We start from the raw sequence: 18,112 nt of genomic DNA on the forward strand, positions 1-18,112 counted from the left end.
AAAATTCCCAAGACAAAATATCAACAAAATTGAAGAAAAGATTAAAGTGGTGGACAAAGGTCATAATGCTAATAATTTGGTTGTTCTATACCATTTGTGACTTGATTTTGAGACTATAAAAAGAGGTACAAGAGCCATATTTCGGGAACTAACAATTGACCCTTTCAAATCCTCACACCACAAGTTTATAGATCCCACAATAACAACAATCCTTCACTAAAAAAAAAAAACCATTCCATTACCATAAGCAAAACTTTCACACAAAACCAATATTCATTGTCCTCACCGAAAAATCTATATCGTCAAATCAAACTTCATCAATTCAATCTCTAACAAAACCAACACCTTCGATCCATTCACACTAACAAACCTTTTACTACAAAACCAACAAAGTCAGCCACATAATCGACACCAAAAATCACTTGCAATTTTCTATTTGTTTTTGTTTTTCAGGACATGAAGAAGAGAGGAAGCATGAAATAGAAGAAAACCAAAAATCTGAAAAAAATGCTTTTTATTATCTCACGCCTGATGCATATATTGGTTATATTTATTTTGTTTTGTATTCTAAATAATAGCCATGTGTCACGTAACCATTGGTTTGTGGTATAGTTGAAAAGTCAAGGAAAGCATTTTTAAATCCTTTGTTTTTACGAATCGTGGAAGCTACAGGAGAAAGAATTGGTCCTTGTTTCATCTACTTTTTTTTTCTTCCTCATTTTTTGTCTTAACATTTCTATTATTTATTTCAATTAATAATTTAATTCATTTAATGTGTTTTATTGTAACATTAGTTCTTGCATATCTATTATTCAAAATGTAAAACTTTTTTCCTTTAAATTATTTAGTAGTCATGTAATTAGATACTTTAATTTTCTCTTTATTTCTTTTTAACATTTTTTAGAGTCTTATGGATTAATTTCAACTTTCTCTTAATTAATTATTTTTTTCTTATCAATATTTGTCCGTGTTTTATTTTGTCATTTATTCATCTATTATTTTATGCATTGTCACTAATATTTTATTTTGATTATAAGGTACTACACTTGAGGCTTTCGGACTTTTACAGACATCTACAGTCTCCATTTCATTTTTTGAACATTTGTCTTTTCATTTTCATTTGGTTTTGTAATAATTGTAATAATTTTTATTCCCGTTTGGCAATTTGTAATCCCCCTCCCGAAGCCATGTAATAGTGTAGGAACTCTACTTTCCGTATTTTAATTTTTTGTACAAATATTAACTGTTAGATGTATGGTTAATAGGATTGCATGGAAAGACTAAAATTGAACATAGCTAACTAACTCAAGATAATAAATAATTGAATCTAACACACGTGATTGCCGCACACACTCACCTCTAGGGTACGCCCCTCTTTGTTGCCTTACAAATTAAACGGTCATGTCCCTCGAACGTGAGGATACTCTTAGCAGGGTTACCTACGAATAAAAATCATCATAAAAGATCATAGACCCTTCGAGTTGCCTACGGTAAAAATGATCTTGTCCCTCGATGTTGCCTTTGATTAAATGATGATAGTCCCTTCGAAATGCTAAAGTATCCTCATAAGTTGCCTTCTATGACCACTTGATGACCCTTCGATGACCCGCACGTCCAATATAACAAGGATTTCCTACTTCTATATAGTGTGGATGATCCTGGGAATCGTAAAAAGTTTAGAAAAGGACCAAGTAGTTAGGGTAGTGCTCTTAACCTGCCTAGCTCAATAAAAGAACATCTCTTCACTACTATTTCAAAAAAACTAAGGCTACGCATTTACGCTAAAGTCCTTATGTTCCTTTCAAAACAAACAAACAAACATGAGCTAAGCAAGTTAAGAGCCCGTAGATAACTACGGATGAAAAGGGTGCTTGCACCTTCCCTTTTCATAACTTACCCCCCGAGCCCGTTTTCTTTTCAAAAGGTCTTTTTCTGTACTTTTTACCTTTCCTAACATTGGACAAAATAAAAGTCGGTGGCGACTCATGCTCACCGCAACATTGTTGCATACTAAAAATAAAAGTCAGTTCACCGAGTTACACTAGGGATAAACTTTAAAGAACACGAGTAATTGTTCACCCAGTTTGATATCAACAATACCTACTATAGGGGCTACCAAGCCATGAATAAGTCCACTATGATACTATCAATTTGAAGTACTATGCAAACAACCTCCGTTCACACGTAAACAACCTCCAGTTTACAACATTTTCACTTAATCACTACCCGTGCTAACTTCTACCTTAGAGTTACCTATGTATGAGGCCTTCCTCAATCCCCCTCAATCACAATCGTGATGATCAACTACAAATATTAGAAGACACATTTCCAAAACACGGTCACTCAATGCTTAAAAGCTTATGAATGAACACAAAACTTACAACACAATGAAAACACCAAACTTTTATAACAAGATGAAATTAGAGAGGCTCACAATAGGAAAGACTGCACAAACCCAACCACAAACTACAATGTAAGTTCCACCGAATAATAGGTTTGATGCTTGCTATTTATAACAATCTTCTGGTCTGGACTTGGGCTTCAAATCGCTAGGCACTCCAGAAAATACTCCTCAATCTTCTCCATAAAGATAGGGCTTCAATCATTAGTTTCCTAAATATTCTCCATATTTAGAAACCAATCAAATATCTTGAAAATAGAGACAATCTGTTATCCCTAAAATCAAGCGCCACATAAGATCACATAATATATCAAAATATTTTGCACTTGTACACTAAACACACTTCAACAAATCCAGTTGTAGTTTTCACAGACGCGATGTCGAAATGGATCTTGCTTAGAACATCTTTCTCGACATGTCTTCTTTAGTTGAAGTGAATATAACATCTTGTTCAACATGTTCCCATAAGTTAGTTTTACCAAACATAATTCCAATTATAACACAGAGAATTAACACTTATGGATAACAAATTTTGCTTAACCTCTAGAACATACCTCATATTATGAGGAAGAAACTCATGATCATCATAAATTTTAAGTCTGACCATACCAATACTATGAACCTTGAAAGTCTTATTATCACTAAGGAGAATGATTCCACCTTGCTTCAGCTTTAAAGTCTCAAAGTATTATATTTTTGGAAATATGTAACAAGAGCAACCTGAATCCTTGACCCAACCCTCTCTAGTCTTCAAACCCAACATCGCTAATACACTAACACTTTCATAACTATCATAATCGAAGGAGATTGCAATCTGAACAATATCTTCATTGTCCCCCTCAGGGAACAATCCCTTTTGAAGTTATCGGGTTTCTAACAAATATAACATTTTAATCTTAACTTGTTAAAACTCTTTGATTTCGAAATCCTTCTATAATCATTTCCTTATCTCGAGATATTCAAGCCTTCACCACTATCTCTAATCTTCAAATCTTTCACCTTTGAAATTTTTTTGGATCTCACATACGTTTGGACTTCATCCAAAGTAATAGTAAATTCTTTACCTAAAAATGCATCTGTAAAGTGCTTAAAGGAACTACGTAATGAGCTCAACAAGAGTATAACCTTGTCTTCATAATTAATCTTCACCTCAATATTCTCAAAATAATCAAGAATATCGTTAAATTCTATCAAATTATCCATTATAAATTTGTTCCCTGGCATCCAAGTGAGTATAGTTGTTGTTTCAGACATAACTTATGAGTCAAAGACTTGGTCATGTAGAATGATTCAAGTTTTTCCCACATCAAAGTAGCAATATTCTCCATGGTGACTTCGCGTAAACCTTTATCACTAAGGCACAAGATAATGACATTTATGGTCTTATCCACCATCTCAGTCTTCTCTGCTTTTATTAGGCGTGCATGCATCGATGCTCCACCATTCAATGCTTCAATACATTTCTCTTGAGCTAAGATTGCTTGCATCTTCACTTCCCACAAGCCAAAATCATTGACTCCATAAAACCTCTCAATATGTCATTTAGAACCCATGGTACTCACTTGTAAGCAAAACCCATTTTCCTCACGGTGGATGCCACTTATTATGAAATCGATAGAATAATTAAAAGAACGTCAGAAGGATTATTTAGAGTTCAATCACACCAAGAAATTTGATGTGTGAGGACAAAGATCAATGACAACCAAAATAAATGGTTTCCAGCAAAAAATAAATCTTTGTGAAATAAGACACCAATTTAACTTGGCAAGTGAAGATAAAAGACAAGAAACATAATAACTTATTTACCCTTTTTAATCAAATGGTCTACTTTTGGGAGGGGGATGGGGCATTTCACTGATTCACTATACTTCTAAGATTTGTTATAAAAGATAATAGATGATTTACAAGAAAATAGTCACCTAAGTTCCCAAAAACAAATCATATTTTCTACTTAAGTGCTACCCAATCTCTCTAACTCTATATATATGAATCACACAAGTCCAAAGTGTTTAGAAGTGTTTTTTAATCCTCCATAGATATCTCTAAGGGTTTCCTAATTTTCAAGAACACACCCTTATGAATTTACTTTTGCCTCTCTAAGATTACAACTAAGATTCCCAAAATCTTCTCTCTATCTTTAACTTTAAAGTTCTAAAGGCTACGATGGAAAGCATGTAAGAGATACATATTTATAACAGCTAAAATCCAATAAATCAATAACAATCCCAAAACGTAACCCATAATTGAACTGTTCCACAAACTAAAACAACAGATCCCAACAAATGTTACACGAGAAAACTAGATCCAAGCTCAGACGAACCAAACCGCTCATTGAACTAATACCCACTATCACGACACCGCCATCGGCCTTATTTCCAATCTAGTTTTTCTTGGCTCCATTGTAAGCCTCACTTTGCACCACTAAGCAAATTGTGGATTCAACCTCATGCCGTGCCAGCTCTGTCGCCATCCTTCCACCATGCAAGTTTTATAGCGAGTCTAACTCTCGGTTATATTGTCATCGTCAACTTCTAGATTGATTTATGTTTTCTTCAATCTTGAAATATATTTTCTTTCTATTTATCACTTAGGGATTTAATGCATACTTCAACATTCCTTTTTAGTTGTTTTATTTTCAAGTTGGTCTTATTATAAATTTAATTTATATTGTTAATTTATGAGTTTTGGTCATACTATTTCGTCGTCCTTTATATCACATTTAGTGGTCGTGTTAACAAAGATTGTTGATAAACAAACTAGCTATGAATGAATAAGCATTTTGGATTCGTGATATTGAATTATGACTCCTTAATGAAAACACTTTTGCAAAAACTAGGACATATAGTTACGAGGCTTTTAGATTTAAAGAAAAATAATTGAATGGGTAAGTGTTTTGGGCAGATCAAAGGCCCAAATAAAGAAACCACATTTGTTACTTTGAAACAAGGCTCAATGACTATTCTATCCAGGTGTATATATTTTTCTACATGCTTAAGAATTAATGTACACATTTTTCATGTTTCACTTAACCCTGTTTTTGGACTCATCCACTGGCTTGAATATTGGAGTGCTAAATTTACAGATCCACTCCCGTGTTCCAATGCACCAAAGGCTTGCTGCACCACATCAGGAGTCCATTATTGCAAATCACACATAGTTCCAGTTCTAATCCAAAACAATGACACTGTCTTTGGGAATCAACTTTAGGTTCTCACGAATTTCCACGACTGGATCTTGTCTGATGCAAAATCCAATTCACTGTAATAAAGCGTTAATATAAGAGGGGATAATCTCGGTTGATAATTCCTTCGGATCTTTTGACCTGACACCATTGAAGTTGCATTGCATGTATCTGATACCTCAAGGTTATGGTTTTGATTGCTTGTCCATTAAGCTTTTGGTTTTGGTATTTCTGTCATTGAGTCTCCTTATCAATTGCACATGTCTAGGTTGATTTTTAGATCTATATTTTAGCACACATAAATTAAAGTGTTTGATTATAGCTTAAGCAATATGATTGAAATCAATCTATTTAGTTTTTGAATCAGGAACTATGTTTAAGAATGACTCAAGTCATGACTAACGCAAAATCTCAAAATACTTTGAAATTTTGTAAAAAAAATGAGATTCTACTTGTGTGATTCAAATCACACAGTTTGACTGACTCAAATAAGAATCGTAGAGAGCTTATGAATGCATTTCTAGTTTTCATGATTCGAATCACTCGAATGCTTGATTCGAATCGCATCACTCTGATTTGAATAATATGAATGCTTGATTCAAATCACACTAAACTGTGAATTATCCTAGTTTCTTATGGAACTCTGATTCGAATTACCAGCTTGTCTGATTCAAATCATATGACCCGATTCACATATCTTGTGACTCGAATCACATAAATGAGTTTCATATATTTTTTGCTTCTTTATTTAAATAACTTGGTTTTCTGATTCTAATCACGCCTATTACTTTTTGACTTGAATCATTCCCCATTTTCACTCATCTTTGCACTAGATCTCCATCATATATAAATATCATTTTCTCTCAAAACCTTCATAATCATTCGCCCAACCATAGTGATATATATATAGAGGGCATATCATATGAGAATGATATATTTATATGAGAATGTGAGAATGAATCCGAACCATTGGATTTTAAAATAAATGGTGGAGATTATGAGTTAATCTTTTTTTTCTCTCTCCTACTTCATTTATTTCAAGATACAGGAGAGAGAAAAAAAAGATTCACTCATAATCTCCACCATTTATTTTAAAATCCAATGGTTCGGATTCATTCTCACATTCTCATATAAATATATCATTCTCATATGATATGCCCTATATATATATATATATATATATATATATATATATATATATATATATATATATATATATATATATATATATATATATATATATATATATATATTGTAGTAGTGAAAATATTTTGATCAAGGTTGGCTACTTAATGTAATCTCTTCTCTTATAATTGCTAAAATTATTTTCTTCAATACAACTTGTTAAAAATGTTTAATGTTAGTTAGAAAAACATGTATGTAACTTATCAATGTTAGTTGTTGTTGTATCAAGTAAAATGTTTAATGTTGTTGTTGAGGATTAATGTTTAATGTATCTTCTTGCTGAACGAAATTTACTTTCAATATTTCTAACAACAACAAAAAAAATAACTAATATCACTAAGTTATATTTATGTTTCCCTAATTAACATCAAACATTTTTAACAAACACCACATTTAAAAAAAAGTTGTTTTGCAATGCATCCTAGGTAATGGTTTCGAATATCATGCAAATTTATTATCATTGTTTTCATTTCATTAAGTTTGCATTTTAACACAATGCAATCAAGATAAATCATTTTGGTACGTTCTAATTGGTTGATGAAGGTTTCACGCAGATAGCTTATATTTCATGTGAATTAATTAATGTGTTGATAATGTATTAATCGTTGTTACTTTATAAATCAACAACAAACACTCATTATTTATAAAAAAAATCATAAATCATAAAAAAAATCAAAAGAAAAATAAAATGCATTAAAATATATGTACTTTTAGTTAAAAAATATTTCAAAATACATTTTACTAAATAATTTAATAAAATATACAAACTTTTGAATATTATATTTTATTAGTTGCAAAAGATAATAAATATAAAAAACTTCATTATCTTAAAAAAATTTTGCTTATCTTAATTAAACATTATTAAATTTATTTGAATTTTATAAATCTTGATTGAATACCACACAAAAATTTCATTTAACATCATCTTCCAATAAAATTATAATATTCTGTCATATCATAAAATATTTTTAAATTAAAATTATAAATTGATTGAATACAACTATCTGATTCCTTGATTTTATCGGTACATACTTTTTTTCTCTTCCCATTATTTACTCCAACTAAAAATCATATATTTCGATTCAGAGGTAATAAAAACAGGAAAATACTTATATAGACACAACCATAACACTTGTACTTAAATATAATCAATCATAATTTTTTTATTAATTAAAAAATAAAAATAAAATTGTCTCTCTCCTCTATTATCTCAATCACCCGATGATGCTAATTAAAAACGAAATTAAAATTTAAATAAATTTAAATTCTCTATCTTTTTATTGGTTGTTCTTAAAAATATAGATTTACGTTCGTATTCATGCAACTATTTCTCATAAAAAATTTATTTAAAAAACTGCATAAACTATAACATTACAAAACGACTACGTTTTGGTGTCTTACTTACCCTTTGGGTTTGATTAGTTGCTTAATTTGATTTTGTCCACTAAACCCGTGTTACCAAAACATAGAATTTCCACGCCGCCCCCCACAAAAAGGTTTGGTCTTTTCTTTCCCACACAATCAAATTCATAATATACAATCACAACCACCGACTCATTCCACGTGTCACCATCTCAACCGTCCATTTAAACACCCCTCCTTTGAATTCTAACACTAACTTTCAACTAGTACAAAACCGTCAAAAAGACTATTTTGAGGAAACTCCCATGAACTATCAAGGAAACTCAAACACACCCTCGTATATATTACCTCTCTCTTTATATATTTATCAACCAACTTGTTCATTGTTGCGATTAAACCTAGTTTCTAACATGGCAAACCTAAGAAAACCAAAAGACAAAGACAGCATGTTCAACGTTAACGGTGGTCGTTGCAAGAAACACCCCAAACATGTACAATCACCCGGTGTATGTTCTCTTTGTTTGAAAGACAAACTTGATCAACTATCTTCTTCATCTTCTAGTTCTTGTTCTCAAAACACAAACTCCGCTTCTTGTTCTTCATCTTGTTCCTCTTTGTCTTCCTATTACTCTTCCTCTTCAGGCTCTTCTTGTTCTTCTCCAATGCATGATGATGGATCTAGTTTCTCTACTATCTTTCTGTTTCACAAACATGGTGGACTCGTGAAGAGTAAGTCAATGGCTGCGGTTGTTCCGAGAAGGAGAAACAAAGATAGTAGAGATCATCAATATAGTAAGAAAAGTGGGTTTTGGTTTAACTTGTTTCATCCTAGTTATAAGAACAAGAGAATGGTCACTGTAGCTAGCTAACTCATACGATCGATCAACATTAGTTATTCTTTTGTAATTAATTACTCATTAATTCATTCATTTGTAGTTCATCTTTCCAATATTATTCACAAAGAAGAAAGAAAGAAATTAATAAATTTATTTTTATATTTTTATATTTCCTTTTAATTAAGATATATTACATTATAAATAATAATAATAGGGTCCACATCACCAACTTCTCCCTATATATGTGTGTTAGTGAAGATTAGTTTGAAGATAAGGAGATGACTCATTTGCAAAAATACGAGTTCAATTTCTATTATCGATTAATAAATAATATGGATGTAATTATGTAAATGTTTACCTAAATATTTTTTAAATATTGAGGTCTAATCTTGAAAGTTTTTAAGAAATTATTATTTATTATATTTTAACTTAAATTTGATTTATTAGAATTATTTGAGAAATAATATTATATTTTAATTTAAATTTGATTCATTAGAACTATTTAAAGAATCATATTATATTTGATTTGATTTGATTTAAAACTTAAATTATATTTTGATCAAACTTAATTTATTTAAAATTTAAAATCAGGTTTAACATCAACTAAATTACATAGGTAACGATAAAATTTAAATTAGATTTTGATCAAACTTGATTTTATTTATATTTAAAACCAGGTCTAACTTCAATTAGATTTCATAAATAATGAAAACATTGTAAATAAAAAAGTTTGGAAAAAATGCAAAATTGAAATTTATTGTATTATATATATATATATATATATATATATATATATATATATATATATATATATATATATATATATATATATATATATATATATATATATATATATATAAAACTATTCCAATTTTTAATCTTTATTTATAATTTTAAATTTATGACTCCATTAAAGAGAGAAAAAAAATGTTAATTTAGAGTTAAATATGCTATCGGCATTTTATTAATAAAATTAATTAAAATTTAAATATATTAAATCAATTAAATATAATCAAAGATATGATATTAAATATTGCATCATAAATACCTATGCAAAAAAATTTAAATTATTACTCGCATAAAAAAATATAGAAATAAAAAAATAAATATCTAAGATGGATGTGAGTGTTGCATATATAAATGAATGGTGAGATCAGTATTTTGTTATTGTGAAAGTTAAATTATGCGATTTGATTGAAATTATCTACAACATAAAACAGCTTGGAACCAATGATGTACATGTGATCCCGATCCATATTAATTTTTTTATAGGAAAATCCATATAAGTCAATGGACAAATTTTAGATCATGAAAAATAATACTCCATAGAATATAGTAGAAGCAAGTATATATTTTGGTTTTTGTATGTATATATACGTACGGTGACGTACTCTTATAGTATTAAATGTGGACGGATCTGTACGCCATAGAATATTATTCCTTCTGGATTTGATTCATAAATTTTATAATGATATTATCATGTAATGATCTGGCACAGATGTGAATCTAAAATACTCCAGAGTACAGGTCACGGTCTTCATGGAGATTGAATATTCAATTCACTATATTACTGGCGTGACTTGGTTCCAACCGGAGTTTATAATCTATCTTCTTTTAAAAGCAAGACTTGGTCATTTCCGGGGACTTTCATTTTGGGTTTAGACATTGGTCTTTCTTTGAATAAGTTGAATCTAAATGATATTTACTTAAGATGAACATATCTTTTTTACGAATAAATGATTAAAAACCCTCTTGTTTGGCATATAAGTAACATAATCATTAGTATTCTACTCATTGCAAAGTATAATTGAGGTCTCACCGCGGATTTAATAATATATTTCGCGTGTGTTTGGTGTTACGGTGAAAAAAATTGATTTTGAAAGAACTGATTCTATAAAATTAATTTTAGTTAAAATTAAGTTTAATATAAAGTGATTTATGTTTGGGTATATTCAAAACTAAAGTGATTTATATGAAAAATGTTTGAATATTTTTATTAAAATTGCTTTTCGGATTGCAAATGACTAAAAAGGGTTTTAAAAATAAATCATTCAAATAAAAATACAAATACAACTCGAAAAAAAAAATCCAAATAACCATGTTTAATAATTTATTTACACCAAAAACCATATTTTCGGAAAAATTACCGGTATGACCAGGTTTCAGAGGTGGTCTCCACATAGGAGCCACCTCAGGTGGCGCCAACCCCCAAATTGTCACAACATATGCGCCACCCAGGGTGGCATCAATGTTGTTTTTTTTGTTTCTAGCCACCTAGGGTGGCGCCTTCTCACACTTTCTTTTTTTTTTTGTTTTTTTTTTGTTTTTTTTTTCTTGTTTATATACTAATTTTTTTTTTAATTTTTTGTTATTTATTAATAAAATGGTTTTTAACATAAATAAATAAGTTATATTTTGGTTTTTTTATTTATTAATAAAATTGTTTTAACAATTAAATAAATAATGAAACACCACATGTCATTCATTCCAAACATTACAAGTACAAGAAATGCAGAAACAACATTAGAAATACGGTCATACAGTTCAAACATTACAAATACGGTACAAAAAAGATAAATAATAAAACATGGATATTATGCTATTCACGACCCCTCCGACCATGACCCCTCCGACCCGGCGCCGGACCATGACCCCTCTCACCGCCAGTTCCGCAATCTGGAACTGTTCGAATCCGGTTGGAAGGATCTCGACGAGCCACTTCTCCACGACCCCCCCTATTCCTTGGTTGTTCTTGTTGTGTCTGGGTAGGCGGTCCTCGGATTAGCCCCTCCATGCGCTCATTGGACATGTATTCTTGTATGTTGCTGTCAAATAGTCGGGTCCCCATGCCCTCAAAGATTTGTCTTGGCGGTGGAGTTGCGTCACATGGTCGGTAAAACCCAGCGCTTGATTGACCTTGAAAAAATGGCATTGTTTGCTGGGGTGTGGTGTACCCATATTGTTGGTGTTGTGGAAATTGGGGTGTGGGGTATCCATGTTGTTGGTACTGTGACGATTGAGTGGTCATTTGCTCGTTTGGGTCGTAATTGTCATCTAGACCCATGTCGGGGCTGGGTTGCCTATTGTAGCTGGAGGGGCCGGCGTCGCCGTGTTGTTGGGTGAAGGCCCATGATTGTTGCTGGATGGGTTGCCTAGTGGAGGAGGAGGGGCCGGCGTCGTAGTGTTGTTGGGTGAAGCCCCACGATTGTTGTTGGACGGGTAGCCTAGTGGAGGGGTCAGCGTCACGGAGTTGTTGGGTGAATCCCCATGATTGTTGTTGGATGGGTTGACTTTGGTAGGGCGTTGTTGGTGTTGTTTGATATTCCTCATGGTCAGGTTGTTCGGATGTTTGGCGTTGTCGGCGTTGTTGGCGTTGTTGGCGTTGTTGGGGTGGTTGTTGGGGTGGTTGTTGTGCGTATTGTTGGGGTGGTTGTTGTGCGTATTGTTGGGGTGGTTGTTGTGCGTGTTGTTGTTGGCGGGGGTCGTGTAGGTAGTAGGGGTCTGACACATACATATCGGGGGTTGTGACTGTTCTATACCAAGCAAGGTATCCCGCGGTTGGAAACATGGGGAGTTGGGCAACAGGGAATTGTAGCAGACGGCTGCGACGCTGTTTCCACATCTCACAAAATTCAGGTGCGAATGTACGATAATCTGCGTGGTCCCATTGATTGTTAACTCTTTTAATATGCCAGCGACCCAAATCAGTGGGGGGATCCGGGATCGGTTGATGCATGCCAAACTGCAGTCTCACACGGTCAGATTGGTGCATCTCCACGATGTTGAACCTTATTATCGGTACTACTGCAGTCCAAACTTCCCGGTCACTCTCGTTTGGCTCATGGTCCAGCAACAAGTATGGTCTCCAATTAAACTGCGTAGGAGAAAAAATAACATATTATTAAAAAGCATGATGAATTGTAATACATCTATATTATCATATAAAAGTTTAGGGATAATACATCTTCAGCTCGGAGGTGATCAATTAGGTCCCGATATAAAACAACACTCCCCCTCGGATTCTTACTGTAATCCAATTTAGGACCACAGAACCTAAAAAAAAAAGAGCAAAAATTTTATTTCAGATTTTTATGAAAAAGATAGTTAGCATTCAAGGAATAGCGTTGAAAAAGAGAAAAAGACGTACCTTGTTGCATAAGGGAACGTGTAGTTGTTCCTGCCTGCAGGGGACAGCGTCGGCATTCTCCACCAACCCCATACTTGTAGGAGGAACGCACATCCATAGAAGGTGCACTTCTCGGCAACCGCGTTCTTACAAAGAGACTGGTATAACATCGCCAAAACGGCGGACCCCCAACTATATTTCCTAATCTTGCTAATACTGTCAAATTTACTTAAATAGAAAAAGTTGACAGTGTTACCTGTCGACTCCGGGAATAAAAGTTTACCAAACATCAACATTATATAGACCTTAGTCATTAACCAAACATGCTCCTCGGTAGAGTTGTCCATCAAGACGAGTTCATCATAATAATCTCTAAGGGAGGCCAGACTGATACCCTGGCCTCTTGAACCTTGAGTAGGCACAACTAGATCTCTTCCCAACACTCTCTCACACATTGAATTAGCATGTTGAACAGATCCATTAACAGCCTTGCCATCAATGGGCAGACCAAGTAACATATAAACATCCTCTAGAGTAATAGTACACTCACCTATTGGAAGATGAAACGTGTGGGTTTCAGGCCTCCATCGCTCTTGTAAGGCAAGGATGAATTTTCTGTCTATGGTGTTGTTGTTAACTTTTATGATATGTCCGAAGCCACATGCTTGGAGATTCGGAATAATCCTCTCGTCGGGTTCAACATAAGCGTGAGAACGTGTACGGAATCGATCAACAGCCTAAGAACCACAAATAAATCGATTAAACTGGATATCATATACGCATGGATGTTTAGAAATAACTATAAACTTACATAGGTCGCCAAATTCGCTCTAGTTCCTCTGTGTGTTTCACCCATGGTAAGAAGTTGTTGTTGAGCCATTTTCAAGAACTCTTTAAGTTTTCTGCGGATTTGAAAATGCAAAGTGTTTTTTTGAAGAAGAAGAATATATGTTGGTGAAAAGAAAGCAAGTCTATGAGAGTATTTATAGAGGGTTGGTGGTTGCTGATGTTAAGTGCATGAGGGCCAAGTGGTGAGCATGCATGTGATACAGATATCAAAGTGATAAAGATGGGTTCACATGCATTCTGTGTTGAAATGACCATGCATTCCCGTGTTTTGTGCTGACTTTGTCTAAGCATGCATGCATTAATTGTCTTGTGGCAGAATAGACTAGGCCTGCATCCCGTGTTCGGTGCTGAATTGTCTAGGCATGCATGCATACAGTATTTCGATGCAGGTAGATCACATGCTGGCGGATCAGATTAGGGTTTTGGCAGTGGGGACCACTAGACAAAATTAGGGCAAAAAAAAAACAAAAAAAAAAAGAAAGTACACTAATGCGCCACCCCAGGTGGCGCCATGCTGTAAAAAGTTGGTCTAATGCGCCACCCCAGGTGGCGCCTACATGCTACTGTTATTTTTTTTTTTAAATTTAGGGTTAGGGTTTGGTTAGGGTTTTCTATGTTTTTTTTTTGAAAATTTAGGGTTAGGGTTTGGTTAGGGTTTGGTTAGGGTTTTCTGTGTCACCGAAAATAATTAGCATACAGTCTTCGCATGTGATTGCACAGTCGACTTGACCAGACACAACCATACTGTAGGTTAGGGTTTTCTATGTTTTTTTTTTTGAAAATTTAGGGTTAGGGTTTGGTTAGGGTTTTCTGTGTCACCGAAAATAATTAGCATACAGTCTTCGCATGTGATTGTACAGTGTACACTGTTCAGTATGGTTGTGTCTGGTCAAGTCGACTGTAGTTCACCAGTGTCAAGCACACCTCAAATCAACTCAGGCATTCATTTTCCGTCAACTTTATTCGCATGTGATTGTACAGTATGGTTGTGTCTGGTCAAGTCGACTGTGCAACAGTTCAGCAGTGTCATGCACACCTCAAATCAATTGTGAAACAGTCTGGTGTGCAGCAGTGTCATTTATTCATCAAATCAACTCAGTACGCATGTGATTGTATAGTATTCGCCTTCATAATTGTCATCACTCAATGTTCGTCTACATAAAGGAAACCTATAACGTGTAAACTAACACAACACATTACACATCTGATTACATATTTGCAATAAAACTCTCTACCCACTCAACAATGGCCCCTCCACAATACATTATCAACGCTCATGTTTTTGGCGAGACCTATGACAACGAAGAAGTTGGTTTTCTGTTTAGAAACACTGAGGTTAAACGATTTTGTTTAAGCAGAAAAGCAAATTTCAGTTACTTCAAAGGGAGATTAGAGACGAAGCTTGCAATGGGTGGTGTATCCCAGATTTTTTACCAATATCGATTTCTTCGTGGAGACAACCCGGTCAAGTTTATCCAAGTTGAGATCAAAGACGATGAAGACATGCAGAATATGTTTGCCAATCATGAGTATTCTGGTTACGAATGCATAGAACTGTATGTTACTCTACCAGAAGTTCAAACCACACAAATGGTTGAGTCACAAGTCATTGATGCACTTGGAGACGAGCAAGCAGAGGTCGACGTTGTAGATGAAGAAGAAGAAGCACCGGAAATAGAAGTTGATAACCTGGTAAACGAGGAAAGTGAAGATGAACCGGAAGTTGTTGTACCACGAGATCAAGTGCATATGCCTCCAGTGCACATGAGGAACCTGAATTTTGATGGGGATGACGAACCATCGACTGATATTTTCTATGATCCATACACCCAAACAGATCAACGGTTAAAAGTAGGAGACAGTTTTCGTTCTAAGGAGGCATGTATCATGGCCATAAAAAGATTTCATATGGCAAACAATGTTGATTTTAGAGTTGATCGCGCCAATGTCGAAAGGTACAAAATTTACTGTAGAAACACTGATTGTGGATTCAGGTTGCATGCATCATACAGGAAGAGAAGTGACTCATGGGTTATAGGATATATTTCCCAAGATCACACATGTGTTAACACAAATGTTTCACAAGATCACCGTAAGCTCAGTTATGACATCATTTGTCAAGAAATCTTGCCTCTAGTTGAAAAAGATCCATCGTTAAAGGTGAAAACGATAATCTCTCATATCGTTGCAACGTACAACTACACTCCGTCTTATAGAAAGGCGTGGCTGGCGAAGACCAAGGCGATCGAAGTTGTGTATGGAAATTGGGAGGATTCGTATAAACGACTCCCACATTTCTTATATGCGCTTCAAATTTATGCTCCTGGTACTGTTACTATTTTAGAGACCCTTCCGGCGCAATCTCCAGACGGAACATCACTTCAAGGAAATGTGATATTCCACAGGCTCTTCTGGGCTTTCCGCCCATGTGTACAAGGATTTTCATATTGCAAACCAATTCTTCAAATAGATGGAACTTGGTTGTACGGAAAATATAAAGGCACCATGTTGATGGCTGTGGCTCAAGACGGAAATAGTAACATCTTTCCTGTTGCTTTCGCTCTTGTGGAAGGAGAAACTGCTGGAGGTTGGGGTTTCTTTCTCAGAAATCTTCGGACACACGTTGCCCCCCAACCTGGACTTTGCTTGATTTCAGACAGACATGCTGCCATCGAGAGTGCGTACAACAATCCAGTAAACGGGTGGCAAAACCCTACATCAACGCATGTTTACTGTATTCGACACATTGCACAAAATTTCATGCGGGAGATAAAGGACAGGGCTCTTCGGAAGACTCTTGTCAATGCCGGATATGCGTTGACTCAACCGACGTTCCAATATTATCGCCAAGAAATTGTAGCGGCAAATCCAGATGCAGGCAGATGGGTTGACAGTCTTGCTAGAGAGAAATGGACCAGATCATACGACAACGGGAAGCGATGGGGGCACATGACTACGAATCTTGTGGAGTCTATGAACGGGGTGTTTAAGGGCATCAGACACCTTCCGATTACTGCCTTGGTGGAAGCAACATACTATAGGATGGCTTCTCTTTTCGCAAGAAGAGGTGAGCGTTGGAATGCAGTTATAGAATCCGGACAATTATGGAGCGAAACATGCGTCAAATTCATGAAAGAGCAATCTGCCAAAGCCAACAGCCACATTGTGACATCTTTCGATCGATTCAACCGGACCTTCAGTGTTAAAGAAACGATTGACCATAACGAGGGCCTTCCGAGACAACAATACAGGGTTCTTATAGATGAAGGGTGGTGCGATTGTGGAAAGTTTCAAGCCTTTCGGATGCCATGCTCTCATGTAATTGCAGCATGTTCGTATGCGCATCAAGATCCGTTAGCACTTTTATCTCCCATTTACAAGGCAGATACCTTGCTCGGGGTGTACAACAACTCATTTCAAGTGATGGCAAAGGAGGATTATTGGCCTACGTATGAAGGGGACGTGGTTTGGCATAATGATAACATGCGGAGAAAGAAAAGAGGCCGCCCGAACAGCACCCGGATCACAACTGAGATGGATCATGAGAAAATGGTACGAAAGTGTAGCATATGTCGTGAAGTCGGGCACAATAAAAATACCTGTCCTAACCGTGGATCAAATTCCACCAACAATTAGTTGTATGTCATCTGTATTTTTATTGACAATGTTTTTGTATTTGTATTAATATTCGTATTTGTATTTGTGTTTGTATTTGTATTTCTATTTGTTATGTATTTGTATTATCCTTTATTAAATCAACTAGTTGTGTCTTTGTCTCGTAGTGAAATTGTCTTCATGGCCCATACTGCCACTCTTTATTTTGGACAGTCAGTCAAATACGCATGCTTTCGTCTAGTCCCATCAAGTCAGTCATTGATCAGTGTGTCTGCATTTATCATACATGTTAGGCGTGCTTGTAAACAGTACGCAACATCATTAATTTTTTCTACCCACTACTATTATAAATTAGGGGCTCCTATGGTTGAGTATACACACAGATACACAAAATCCAAATACCAAACAATCACACAAACACAACCATGCCTCGCCGGACAACCACTAGGCCAGATGGATGTCACCGGACAACAGAGTTGCCGCCCCGGAGATCAACATGGCGTGCCGAACCTGAGCCGGAGTATCGCAGAAGGAACGGACATGTCATATTCTCCGCC

The 18,112-nt window shown here is 34.8% G+C and overlaps 2 protein-coding genes across 2 annotated transcripts; both read left to right on the forward strand.

Annotated features, from left to right (window-relative positions):
- The first annotated feature begins 8,438 nt into the window (after positions 1-8,438).
- On the forward strand, positions 8,439-9,285 carry LOC131655396 (uncharacterized). The gene has a single exon (XM_058925278.1). The coding sequence runs from the start codon at positions 8,540-8,542 to the stop codon at positions 8,996-8,998; it is 459 nt and encodes a 152-aa protein (XP_058781261.1). The 5' UTR covers positions 8,439-8,539; the 3' UTR covers positions 8,999-9,285.
- Positions 9,286-15,185: 5,900 nt separating this feature from the next.
- On the forward strand, positions 15,186-17,796 carry LOC131657871 (uncharacterized). The gene is made up of 3 exons (XM_058927221.1): positions 15,186-16,370; positions 16,710-17,007; positions 17,723-17,796. Exons 1-3 carry the CDS (start codon positions 15,186-15,188, stop codon positions 17,794-17,796), a joined length of 1,557 nt encoding a protein of 518 aa, XP_058783204.1.
- The last annotated feature ends 316 nt before the right edge of the window (positions 17,797-18,112 follow it).

The sequence above is a fragment of the Vicia villosa genome, linkage group LG3 (assembly GCF_029867415.1).
Source record: "Vicia villosa cultivar HV-30 ecotype Madison, WI linkage group LG3, Vvil1.0, whole genome shotgun sequence".
Classification (NCBI taxonomy): domain Eukaryota; kingdom Viridiplantae; phylum Streptophyta; class Magnoliopsida; order Fabales; family Fabaceae; genus Vicia; species Vicia villosa.